Raw genomic sequence first — 12,744 nt, 5'->3', positions numbered from 1 at the left:
AGTGGACCGAGCTTTCCGTCCTCCAACAGCACATCTACCTCTGCGAGATAACTCTACCAGATCGCCCTCTCATTCATGTTCGACAAGGATCATAGTCGGCTCAACATGAACGCGTCCCATGAGAAGATAAATGATTGCGTTGTGGCGGAAGGAGACGAGAAAGAAAAAGAAGGTGCCTCTGCCGGGGTTCACCACCAAGCAAAACCCCATGCTATCCAGTCGTATCACCATCCCCAACAGCAGCAAGATGATGCTCATAAGGAGAAAGACCATCATACCGCGGAAATGGAGCACACTCGTCAGTTGAAAAGTCCTAGCATACATGGACATGATGACGTTCAGGGACCAGAACATTCTGCCGCGCAATCGTGTTTCTCCCTGCCTAACGCTAAGAACATGATGATAAGAAGGAGGGACATCCTGCCGCGTATCCATCTCCCCATGCCTAGGCTCGACACCCCACAAGCAACCAACGCTGTCGCACTTTCAGCCGCCCATGTCCCGACCCAGCACCAACAAGCAAAACATCCCGCTGCCCCATCGTCTCCTCAGGCCCAACATCAAGAACACGAGGATGGTAAGGAGACAGAACATCATACCACGGAACCGTCTTACCACCACCGACACCAAGAATATCCTGATGACACCGTGGGGGAAGGACATCACTCCGTCGCACGGGCATCCCAGTTCCCGAATCTTGGCATTATGCCGTGCATGGGTACCATCCCCACGCACGCAATAATGATCAAGACTTTGAAGGTGAAGGTGAGGAATGCGGCAACGGCGACGAATACCCCAACTAGGGTACCTCGCACTAGAAAGGAGGGCGAGAGCAGGAATAGAGGACGGAGAGCAGGATGAATACCGCGACAGATACCACAAAGGTCAGCGCGGCCGACACCACCACGGGCATCACGGCGGACACAGCCAGCATTGTGAGGTCTCCTCGAGCTGGGGCCGTCAGAACGCGGACCGCGGACAACAACCACACCTAACGTTTGTTTGGGAAACTGTCATACTGCACGGTATCATACTGAGCGAGCATACGCACGGGTCCTCGTAAAACTGCCTAACCATGAATCAAGCTCAGCCATCGCCCCTGCAGCGATGTGAAGTTCAGTCAACTTCAGTCAAGAAGTCAATCACAGCCCGAGTCGAAACCGTCCCACAATCTCGTTCAACCTGTCGAACCCAACTTTCTCGCCGACCTCGAGAATCGCCTTCCCACGCCCGGTCTCCAGCGAGTCCGCATCCACAACTTTACTTGTCGCCGTGGCCTCATCTCCAGCGGACGGGCCGTATACCTTCGCCGCCCGGTTCTCGGGAGTATACCCATCCCACGGCTTCTGACCCGCCACGAACCTCATCCAGTCGAGGCCCATCTGCTCGGCCGCGGCGCGCTGCGCAGGGCTCAAATTGTGGTTATGATTCTGGAACAGAAACACCACGTCCAACACGTGGGTGGCGCGGCCCTGGTACACGCCCGGCCAGGGGTTGGGCTCGTTAAAGAAGAAGGCGTAGATGTTCGACTCGCCTGCCGGAGACGCGGGCCAGCCGCGCGCATAGGCCGTGGTGGCGGCGAAGAAGCTGATGTCGTTGGCGAACTCGAGGAACCGGAGGAAGGCGGCGTCGTCGTTGTCGCTGTCGGCAGCTGACGAGGAGCCGGTGAAGCCGTATGATTCGAGGATCTGGTCTGCGAGGGCGGGATCCGAGGCCAGCGAGGACTTTATGGACGCGGGGAATTTGTCCTTGATCCCGTTCTTCAAGTGGCCCAGCATGAAGCCGAGGACCGAGGCCTGGTAGGCACAAAGGGCGAGTGTCAGTCACCAAACGGACGACGCACGCTTCAGGGGACTCACATCGAAGCCGCTATTTCCAATCATTAGTCCCTCGGCCCACTGCTTCCCGGGCATACTCTGGTCGGACTTATCGGCCACAGAAGCGTACGTGGGTCGAACGGGTATGATGTCGCCATCGAGCGTCGGCAGGAGGGCAACAGAGGGCGGTAGCTTCGCGATCACCTCATCTGTGGGCATCGTCAAGAGCTTCTGAATCCTTTCTTCGGCGTTCATGTTCTCGAGCCCCAAGATGGAGAGGACCTGCTGGTAGGTACGTTCCTGGTCGGCGAGCTCGAAGACAGGGACCAAGAGAGAGGAGCCTCCCGTGGCGATTGCTCGGTTGAAGAGCTTTTCTTTCGAATACAGGTGTAATGTTGTAGCCACTTTCGCGTGATCGGTTAGCCTCTACGGTTCTCTGGTCTTTTAGGACCTTGGTTCTCTTACCTGCCCCTGCGCTCTCGCCGATGACAGTGATGTTCTCGGGGTCACCGCCAAACCCTGCGATATGTTGCCTCACCCAGCGGAATGCGGCTCTTTGGTCGATAAGGCTGTTGTTCGCTTTGTAGCCCTTCTGCCGCAGTTCCTCGGACGTCAGTAGCCCCGGGAAGCCCAGGCGATAGCTACATTTTGCCGATGTGAGCAGCGAAGTCCTTTTGGCTTCGAGCAAGCCGGGAGATGCATAACTCACTTGATCCCGACTCCGATCACAGGAACTCCATTGTCATTCGCAAGCTTGACCAATTTGCCGTGGTCGTAATGCGGCCATGAATTCGCTCCCACGATGAAACCACCGCCATGTACCCAGACGAACACGGGAAACTTCTGCTTCCCTAACTCGGTACCACTTTGGCCCTTTGGGACGGTGACGTTCAGATTCAAGCATTCCAGGTCGGAATGCACCGTCTTGGGCTTGGGCATCGACTGCTGGATGAAGATCATCTCGTTTTCGTACCCATTGGGGGTAGAATACGCCGATGGTCTAGTCAACTCCTCAGCATGGATGTAGCTTACAAGTCCGCGCGGTCAGACTCACCCATGGCTCGTCGCATCAACGGGGCTTTCGTATGCTGTCTTGACTTGGGCCTCAGCGAGCCTGTCTTTCAGTGTTGCATACTGGACGCCGTGAAACTGGTAGACCCCATCTCCTTCGATGCCACGGATCGAGCCTATCGAAGGGTGTTCAAATGTTACCGTCGACATTTTCGGCCTCTCTATGCGCAACGACTATCGGAATCCAGACCACCTCAACGCGGGACGCGACCTGATTTCGCCTGGCTCTTGATTCAGGTGTCGTCAGTAGACTTACTAGACATCCGCCTCATTCTTTGTCTGCATGCCGGTCTGATCCTACCCTACCCCAATCCCACAATGTGGAGGGCCCCACGTTTCCTATCCTGGTCGGCTTTTACAGTACCACGTAAAGCACCACACCCTGATTCGGCAGGATCTTTTGCCTGATACGGAGTACTTCGGCGGGATTTGCACGATCGCTTACAATGACATCTGTGATGCCGCGTTCAGGTTGCACAAGGAAACTGCCATGCAAAATCCCAGGTCACGGAAGCCCATGGCGGGTTCAAGTCGATTCCATGTGAAGTTCCGAAACGAGAAAGGTGTGGCCGGGCGTGTGAGATTGCAATAAAAGACCCCTAGATAGCCGGAGGCGTTCGCCTGAGATCGTGTGAGCTTATCTGCGCGCTTGTCTCGACTCGAAGATCAGCGATGCGTGTAGTGAAAAAATTGTCATCCCTATACCATCTTAAGAAAGTTAATCTCAACGGCTATTTGGACTCCAAGCAGTGCTCAACTGGCATAGCCCGATCCATGAGGTATGTATGTGGTTCACGCTTTGTGCGAAGACTGCGTAGGGGGCATACCACGACATGAGGAGCTCATTGTTGTAAGTTGCTTCGCCGTTGCCCTTTCGGGCGATGTGGCCCTGGACGGATCAACAGCACAGTATGACGAGGTGCTCCTTGTCCTAGGGGGATACCTACCTACAGCTTCTTCGTTGACAACAGTTTCTAAGGATGGGTTTCATCAGCCAGACGCAGTGCCGATGTCGATAGGCCATTGTCCGGAAAGGCAGCGGTAACTGGCCGTCAATCTCCGCGCTCTTTGGGCCCGCGACCAGCGCCTCTGGCCTTCTACTCATTCTCTGTGAGCACTCGACTTTCAACAGTCTGAAGGGGTAGGATGTCGACCAGGATTTTCCTCACTTTCCTCCTGCCGTTAGTTCCAGTCATCCTTTTTAATCAGTCACGGCAACTGTGGCGATTAGCTGGCCGAGTTGAAATCGACAAATCGCGATTGGTGCGGTGGGAAAACAGTTCACATCTCAACAACGGCGATTGCCGAGTCATCGACACTGCCAATGCCTGTGAGGACGTGAAGATACACTTTCCGTCAAAGACAGCATTCCTCGCCTGTGGAGACCCAGTTGAGAGGACGCATTGGTATCCTCCTTCTGGCGTGCGAACTGTTTCGCTGCGCGCCGAGTCTTCCTTTCGTGAGCAACTGTTCAAGTATGACCTGGTGACTGGTGACACTACTCAATTGCAGCTGAAGGGCCTCGAAGGAGACTTTATCACTCATGGCATCGATATCTTGACGTTGCCTGAGGACCCTTTACAAGTTGGACAGACTGACACCCAAGTTCGAGTTCTGGAGCTGATAAATATCAGATACGTATCTACGCCGTAAACCATGCTCGAAGTGGCGACTCCATCGCCCTCTTTAGCCACCAGCTGGGCACCGATGTGGTTGATTTGGTCAAAAGCGTCAAACATCCAAACATCAAGACTGCGAATGGAGTTGCAGCGATGGGACCCTTGTAGGAAACCCATCGTCTCGACAAACGCCAGGAAACTGATTCTGGCAGAGAGTTCTTCGTGACCAACGACCACTATTTTGCCGGCGGCCTCTTACGGGTAGCAGAGGAGGTCTACGGGCCGTGGAGCTGGGCAACAAATGTGCAGCACTGTAACGCAGCCGCCGAGGTAAGCCCTGTGCTGCCGGGATCCTGGGCAATTCCTGACATGTTGAGACAGAAGGTCATGTGCAGGCAGGTGTCGGGCACCTTCCCTGGCGCCAATGGTATCAACCTGTGGGAGGATCGACTGTTCGTAGGGGACTCGAAAAACGGGACAGTCACGATATTCCAGATCCACATGGACCGGACATTGACACCGCTGCAGGTAGTTGTAAGTGTCCTCTCATTCCGATGTAGGGCAAGGCACGACGGGGGCTAATGAGTGACGTCGCAGGATCTGGGCGCTGCAGCTGACAACATCAACATCTTGCCGACAACCGGAGACCCAATCGTCACAGGTAGGAGATGATGGAGAAGGTACTGTTGCATTTGTTACTGACTCCAGACAGTCTTTCCCACACTCGAGGACTTGCCGACTTACCTCGAGAACGTCCGATCGTTGGGTAAGGATTTCTTGGTCCCAGCTGCAGCGCTCCGACTACGTAAGGACAGAAACTATGCGCTGGAATTGGTATACTTCGACGATGGCTCGAAGGTCAGTTTCATGACTGCAGCGGCTGTGGACCCATTTGAAAATGTATTCGTTGGCGCGAGCGTCCTGCAATTCGCCGGCTTTGCGGTCTGTCAGGTGGCTGCGGCGGCGTTTCGGTAGATAGAAGCCGGACGAGGCCAATGGAAAGGGAATCTTGGTGTTCGAATCATGGCGTAGATGAGCATTGACGTGCTGATGGTGATGAGACATCAAGAGACACATCGGGACCCGTTTACGCGTCAAGGATTCGCCCTAAGATCCACCGTATCATTTCGTGCTACTTGTACGTACGGCGGAGCATCTATTACAGTAGTTCTTTCCTCGGATCAACACGATTGCCTCTGCTTTCTGTCACACGATGTGTCCCGAGCAGCCTCCTGCCACAGCACCATGTGGTCAGTGAGAGACAACAGGAAATTGACCGAGAGGCGCCGAGCAGACTATAAACCGTCTGATTGCGACAGACTTTTGTGGTTTGTGGAAATAAAACAACAGAAAAGGGACTGGGGCGATTGACCTTGCAAAGACCATTGACAGACAGATGGCATCGGCCAAAGCTGTTGAGGAGCAAGGACAGAGGCAGCCTATAGAATTTTTGTTCACTTATTGTGTGTCGTTGCGCCTGGGGCTGCATAGCTGTTTCATTTGAATACTAGCACTCATGAACCTCAAGTGACAGCTGGTGCCACGATATAGTACCTACAAACGGCAACCTCCAATGTTGCAGTGCTTGTGCCGTAGCAGTCCGCCTTCACTGCTCGACCCAAACACGTCGAGACGACCCATAAGCCATTTGCGATGCGAAAACAGGCCTTGATCCCTCATATTGGGTCCTGGGGCGGCAAAGTGCCTCCGCTGAATATTTGCGTGCTCCCGGACCTAAGTTACTGTATCAGCAATCGAGAAAACGCGGGCTCCAAGATTGAAGCAAAACCATCCCCTTCTCAGCATTAGCTGGAGCTGTGGAACCATCCCTTCTCCCAGTTCCATCTACAGCTCCCTATAATCCGCTTGCCGTGGCCTCCTGTTCCGGTTAGTATGTCGATGCGGATTGACCGGCTGCCGCATGTAGGCGTTGTCCTCCTCATTGCCCGTATGCCGCTGCTGATTCGAGAACTTGCCCCCGGCTGGTCCTGACGGTGGGTAAAAGTTCTGCTGGTTTTGGTTCGGGTTGTACTTGTGATTTTGGTTCTGCTGGCTCATGGCCTTCGGTCCGGTGGGCACCCCTACGAGACCGGCGGGTTGTTGTGGTGTCGACGGTTTTGAGGGAGCCTGGAGGTTCTGGTTTCGGTGGGGACGATTGGGAAACTTGTTGTAGCCGCTGATTTGGTTTTGGTTCATGTTGTTGTTTAGATTCTGGTTCATGTTCCCATTCCAGTTCTGCTGGTCTGAGAAGTTCATGCCCATGTTTCCCATATTGCTCGGGTTCATGCCGTTCATGCCGTTCATGCCGTTCATCATCATCGGATTCATAAAGTTCATTGCGCCCATCCCGTTCATCCCGTTCATGCCCATACCCATGCCCATGCCCATCATCATAGGATTCATCATGAATGGGTTGAAGCCAGGCATCATTGGCAGATTCATGTTGTTGCTCTGTTGCATTTGTGAAAAATCAGGCGGCATCATATTGGTGGGCAGCACATTAGCGGTCTCAGATGTGGAAGCAGCCTCCTTGGCGCTATCATTATTTGGTCCCTGAATGCCATCGGGATGAGGCGTAGACGATGATACCGCGTCCCCGGATTTTTGACGCTTCATAGCCGGAGCCGCGAGATTGCTGATAGACGTAGAGCCGTCAACTTCACTCGCACTGCGCTTCTTAGCCGAACCATTCGTCGACTGAGGAGTACCAGTACCATCGCGGGAACCAGGTCTGGAACCAGCGGGTGAAGCATTGTCTTCCGGCGAATTGGCTGCTAGTGTAGGGCTTCGAGACCGTTGCTTTGAATCAGCCTTTTCGGCTTCATATTCTTTGATTTTCTTCTTCATCTCCGCATCAGGCTCGAGGCGCTCAAGGCTGATATTCTCTGTCTCACAGCCAGGGCATGTGAGATCATTCTCAAGCAATGCGTTCTCGATACAGTCATGACAATATGTCTTCCCACAACAAGGTGTCTTCATTGGATCTACAAACAAGCGCTTGTCGATCGGGCATTCCAAGCCTCGATCCTGCAGCTCTCGGTCACCAAGGTTTTGTTTCTTCTGGGCCGCCTCAGAGGCTTTGACTTGTTCAAGATGCTTTCTCCAAGCTTTCTCGTCCGCTTGAGCAAAGACATATTCTCCTTCAGCATTTACCATGAGGTTTTGTCTTTGTGCGTCGTCAAGCTTGTCGATATCTGCTTGGTCGATCTTTTTCAGCATGGAACGAGGAATCCCAGTCGTCCGTTTGATACGGTTCTTGTTGTCATATTTGGTGTCATCATTCGTTGGACATGCTTGGATCCAATGGCCTGTTACGGTTAACGATGGTCTGAATCATCAATATTCGGAATGATGGCCTACCTTTCTTGCCACAGCGGTAACAAATGTACCCATGAGGTGGTTCGCCTTCCGGCACGTTCGCCTTCTTGTTGAAGGGCTTCCCTTGCATAGGTACCCGAGTTTCATGTGACATTTCTTCCTGCTTTTGTTGCCATTGCGCATCGGTGAACTGGAGCATGGCTTTTAATTTCTCCTCCTCCGTCATTGCTTTATCCATGTCCACTGTCTTGACCACTCTGCTTGCTGAAGCCGCCACAGAAGGCTTTGCACTGACAGGCGGTTTTCCAGACACATAACGAGCAGCACGTCCCTTGCCTGGGGCCGATGCGGGTAATCTTCGAGCAAGGACTGTTGAGTCTTTGGGGATAATTTCGGTGTCGTCGGTGTATTCTGTCAAGCTTCAGTGACAATGAACTTAACAGCGCGCAAAGATCGAGCTTACCTTCATTGCTATTTTCTTTGTAGATCTTGAGGTCAAAGTCGGTGCCGTCTCCTAGACGGGAAATGCTGATGATTTCACGCTTGAGATTCCAGACATCCGTGTGAGGTCCATCAATGGTTACACGCTGAGGCTCCTTTTGCGACTTGAATTTGAAATATACGTAGGAAGCCATGGCGGTTGAACCAACCAGCAACTGTGGGTGAAGAGCAAGGACGGTCGAGGTGTTCGTCCAGTTAAGGTGACAATGAGCACAAAGCTGAGAGTGCTGCGGTCGTGGTGTAAATAGATTCCGAGGGGCAAAAGTCAAGGAATTGCAGGAAGAAAGGAAGATGTTATTGTAGGTAGACGAGTAATAGAGGCCTGTTTGAGGGGAACCGAAGTCCAACTCAGCAGGACCTGACGATTCCTTCACCAACCCTCTTGCGTAAACCCGCCGCCGCTGACAACGGTGCCACGTAACTTCCGCCTTCCCAACCGCAACTCAGCTCCTGAAAAGGAGTATGTTTTGCACTCTCCGACAGTTGCTGCAGGGAAGCAAACTAAGCTCTGGCACGAGGGATGCGAAGATCCAGGAACCCTAGTCAGAAGCGCCGTCTGGTGTGCAGGCCGCCGTTTGCAGGCAGTGATGCGAATCTGAACACACAAAGAAATGCCTAATCAATCGCAACGACAAACTGTGGTTACCAGTGAGAAAAGTTGGGGGACGTCGTTCTCCAGTGAAGACAAGATGAGGTCGGGGCAAGTGGTGAATGAGAAATGAGAAGATGGATGAGAAATCGAAGGCAAGTTGGAGACCTCAAGAGGGAGAAGAGGCTGGCTGCGCATGAGCCAGCAGTGAAAACGCCGGATTCTTCTGGTACTGGGGCAGGTCTGCCGAAGCCACCACGTGATGCCGGTATTGTCCGTCCGTCTGGTACGTCACTACGGAGTACGTTATTCAGCATAACTTTAATGCGTCGCAAGGACGGGCAGAGGCGGGTTATTCAGCTTTCCAACTCTGCAGCTCGTTTGCACAAGTCCATATAGCATTGATTGATCCCTTGGATCACGTTGAGGGGCCCAGCGAGCCCATGGGTATGTTACTATTCTGCGTTCGCAGATGGGCCCTCGAGCCTCGAAAGAGGCTCTGCCAAATGAACGCTTCACTCAACAGCAACTCAACATCCTTTTCTGTCCATTCGCGTGTCGGGAGCGCTTGCAAGAACATTAAGATCTCCTGAAAGTTCATCTTCATCAGCTTTTCCGACCATTTGACCAGGAAAGCTGCGCACACGTAGAGGTGGAACTCGGAGAAGCCGTTCTCTTCCGCCTGTGATATAGGTTTAGCATTTTAAAGAATGGCAGTCATGTATGCTCTTACCATATATGTATCCCACATCCTGATCACACTTCTGATGCTCAATTCTCGCATCAACAAACAATTCATCCACCGAAAACTGAACTGCATGTATTCCACATGCTCGTTCTCAAAGTGCCTTGCAAGACCCGAGTCGATCCTGGTTGTCAGGTCTCGAAGCGCGGCAACTTGGCGATGAATGCCGGGCTGCGCTACGATATAGTTGTCTTGTATGCCATCCAGCAGCTTAGTCAAGCACCAGAATGTGTCAGCCTCAACAGCGTCCAGGACGGGTCGGGGTAATTGTCCAGGGTCCATCCCACTCTCAATATTCAGGTCGGTGATATAGGTCCCCAGAAAAACCTGCCAGAATGGCGTGGCAAGGTCGTTGATTCCTTGCACGTAGCCACTAGCGGGATGTCGGATCGCCCAGACGTATAAAATCCGTTCGAGGGAACGCTGCGTGGCCTCGAAGCCGTACAAGGGTATGTGCGGATTCGTACGTGGTACGTCGATACTAATTTGATGCCATATAGCCTCATCCAGTCCTCGTCGGCGGCCTGGCTGTGACGCAAGGCCTGGAAGACCCGTGCTTGAGGCACTCCGACTTGATGCATGGCCTGTACTGAAAGCTTGGCTCACAGCATCGAGATACTCTTTCCGCTTTCGCTCAAGAGTTGCAACACGACGTTCACTATTGGTAGGCACATGCCCAAGTAGAAGCTGCCATGTGATGGCACGGACTTCTTCGGGAACCCCTGACCACGCTGCGGCTCGTAAATCCGGTAGAGACACAGAGCTTGCCTGTAAGATTCGCTTGAACTTATTGATTCGTGATATTCGTGTGCTATGGGCCTCTGTTTCCTTGGGTGTTGCATTCAAAGGCAGCGAAGGGTGGTTAATCAAATGGAGCGAATTTGCTGGGTCCCTTAGGATGTCTTTATACTGAGGCCTTAGGATCTTCCCTTCTCCCTTCTTCGCGCTCGGGTATGCCAGCGGGTTGCGCTCCTCAGCGATATCAAAGCTGTTCGACCTGACAGGCTGGGCAAAGGGCGACGGAGCCAAAGTTGGAGCGGACGTGGTTTGTAATAGGTTGGGGTACGATATTTGGTCGGCTTTCAGCGTCATGGTCTTCCTACTTCGTTTCCGCCGCATGCTTGTGATGCTGGGGAGCCCGAACTCGTCTTCGTCATCCTCATACACAAGGTCATCATCGTCTTCATCGTCCAGGTCTCCACCACTGCCGACGTCCCAGCTCTCGCCAAGTGCGGAAGAGGTGTAGCCTGTGTACGGTCTTCTCTCTGGAGACTGAATATTCTGCCTCTCTAGCGGGGGTGTCTGCGACGGTCTATGTGTCGGTGGGGGTGGCGTTCTCGGTCTCGAATGAGGTCCCAAATTCCTGGCATGGATTAGTTGTACGCTCCCATCTTCGCTGTCCATGCTCTTACAGTGATTCGAACTTCAGCATATCCGCATGGGAGTAAGACGCGCCAAAGACTTTGGTAGACTGGCCCGATGCTTGCCGAGAAGTGGAAGGCCGTCCTCTCCAGAAGGGGGAGGATGGTCGCCTACAGAGCGTTAGCAAGGACTATGGGGAGATGTTGCAGCTGGCTTGATGGTCGTACTCTGTTCTGTCTGCCGGTCGACCAGGCGTTAGTCAGAGTCCCTGCCACGAATATATGTAGCAAACAAGGAGACACAAGGAGGCACGAACCGACCTGGACCATCTCCTGCGGACGGTCAGTAGGAACTTGTATACAGCATTTATGGCGAAGATGTTACCTGCTGTTGAGTCCTCTTTTGAGCCATTTTGAGTCAACTTGGGATTCAGTTGCCGCGAGGAAAGCCTATCGAGGTTTCCTCCTGATCACTTTTGCATGAGGCGGAGAGAACATGCTTGTATCCTGTGGATGACAATAGCGATCATTGCAGGCAATGTGTTTACAAGGCGGGTGTGGACGCAGGCGGTCATTCAGGGCCGCACGTCAGTGCCGGCGTGGTGTGCCTAAGGTACATCCACAGTAGTTCGTAGGCGGTGCCTCGGGCTCCCGCCCACGCCAACGTGATCACTATCCGCCGATATTGCCAAGGCTATCGGAGCCTAGACCTCCGGCTGCGCTTCTAAACAGCGCGTTCATGGCCTCACCTTCAACTGACCTTGACCTGTCACCTCACTCCATCCTTAGTGTACCTTTTGTTCTGATTCGTTCTCAACCAACAATCACTATCCATATCCTCCCTTTCGGCTGTGTACAGGCCGCGCAGCCACCTCGTCTCTTTGCTTCGGCTCTCAGATATATTCGCCTAGGAAAACTTCTGAAGTCGACTCAAAGAAATCCGTGAGCGTAACTCACGCACCTGATCACGCTTTTGTAGGTGAACAGTGAAGATGGCAGAACCTGACGACGTGGAGGAAGATCTCTTCGCAGATCTGTAAGTTTCTCCGACCTCATCTGTTCCACTGCTCTCCCTGAGACGGTGTTTGGTCAGATGCCGCTGTTGCTAACGTCACCTTTCAGCTACGACGGCGAAGAGAATGTCGCTTCGAATAACAATGCAGCCGCTGCCGTTCCTGCAGCTCCTGCTGCACCGCCTTCCTCGAGCGACGCTGCCATGAAGGGCAACGATGCTCCAGGCTATGGTGAAGAGCCAGAGGTCGCTTACAACGACGTGTCCTTTGAGACGGAACCTCAGGGTCAAGAAGAATCGGCCAATGGCACCAATAATGACGTCCAAATACAAGAGGCACATGACATGCAGCCACAGCAAGAGCGTTACAATGTCAACATGAAAGAGGATGGGTGAGTCAAATGTGTTTACCAATGGCCCCTTTGTTCTACCTTATCTCTCCCCTTTTCACGTTTTGAAGTCTGTCATGTCCTGTTTGGGCAGAGTAGAAGTCCAAAGGGATGGACCACGCCGAAGAGAGCACCATGGGTAACAGTGGCTTGGAATGTCCTTGAAACAACCGATCTCAACAGTGGCCGGCATGGAAGAAGCAAAGCTGTACACGATCTGAAAGACAACATCAAACATGTTGAAGATGCAAGATTGTCTCCTGTTCGAAGACAAGAGATCTTTATACTGGCGGATGTGGATGGTCTCTTACATCTGTTCGGC

At 53.0% G+C, this 12,744-nt stretch overlaps 5 protein-coding genes across 5 annotated transcripts; 2 read left to right on the top strand and 3 right to left on the bottom strand.

Moving 5' to 3' along the window:
- Positions 1-1,142: 1,142 nt before the first annotated feature.
- A1O7_09823 (uncharacterized protein) lies at positions 1,143-3,038 on the bottom strand (the record flags this gene model as incomplete). Its single annotated transcript, XM_007763808.1, has 5 exons — positions 1,143-1,796; positions 1,860-2,221; positions 2,283-2,458; positions 2,527-2,817; positions 2,872-3,038. The coding sequence occupies 5 exons, from the start codon at positions 3,036-3,038 to the stop codon at positions 1,143-1,145; spliced, it is 1,650 nt and encodes a 549-aa protein (XP_007761998.1).
- A 996-nt stretch (positions 3,039-4,034) lies between these two features.
- On the top strand, positions 4,035-5,482 carry A1O7_09822 (uncharacterized protein; the record flags this gene model as incomplete). Its single annotated transcript, XM_007763807.1, has 6 exons — positions 4,035-4,472; positions 4,523-4,671; positions 4,720-4,837; positions 4,889-5,041; positions 5,105-5,168; positions 5,220-5,482. The coding sequence occupies 6 exons, from the start codon at positions 4,035-4,037 to the stop codon at positions 5,480-5,482; spliced, it is 1,185 nt and encodes a 394-aa protein (XP_007761997.1).
- An 870-nt stretch (positions 5,483-6,352) lies between these two features.
- On the bottom strand, positions 6,353-8,460 carry A1O7_09821 (uncharacterized protein; the record flags this gene model as incomplete). The annotated part of the gene is made up of 3 exons (XM_007763806.1): positions 6,353-7,815; positions 7,868-8,236; positions 8,289-8,460. 3 exons carry the CDS (start codon positions 8,458-8,460, stop codon positions 6,353-6,355), a joined length of 2,004 nt encoding a protein of 667 aa, XP_007761996.1.
- Positions 8,461-9,333: 873 nt separating this feature from the next.
- Positions 9,334-11,064, bottom strand: A1O7_09820 (uncharacterized protein; the record flags this gene model as incomplete). The annotated part of the gene is made up of 2 exons (XM_007763805.1): positions 9,334-9,597; positions 9,649-11,064. The coding sequence occupies 2 exons, from the start codon at positions 11,062-11,064 to the stop codon at positions 9,334-9,336; spliced, it is 1,680 nt and encodes a 559-aa protein (XP_007761995.1).
- Positions 11,065-12,013: 949 nt separating this feature from the next.
- A1O7_09819 (uncharacterized protein) lies at positions 12,014-12,429 on the top strand (the record flags this gene model as incomplete). Its single annotated transcript, XM_007763804.1, has 2 exons — positions 12,014-12,057; positions 12,144-12,429. 2 exons carry the CDS (start codon positions 12,014-12,016, stop codon positions 12,427-12,429), a joined length of 330 nt encoding a protein of 109 aa, XP_007761994.1.
- Between the last annotated feature and the right edge of the window lie 315 nt (positions 12,430-12,744).

Source organism: Cladophialophora yegresii, assembly GCF_000585515.1.
Source record: "Cladophialophora yegresii CBS 114405 chromosome Unknown aczIN-supercont1.7, whole genome shotgun sequence".
In the NCBI taxonomy this organism is placed as follows: Eukaryota; Fungi; Ascomycota; class Eurotiomycetes; order Chaetothyriales; family Herpotrichiellaceae; genus Cladophialophora; species Cladophialophora yegresii.
The sequence above is the reverse complement of the archived record's forward strand: the minus strand, read 5'-3'. Positions and strand labels throughout refer to the sequence as shown.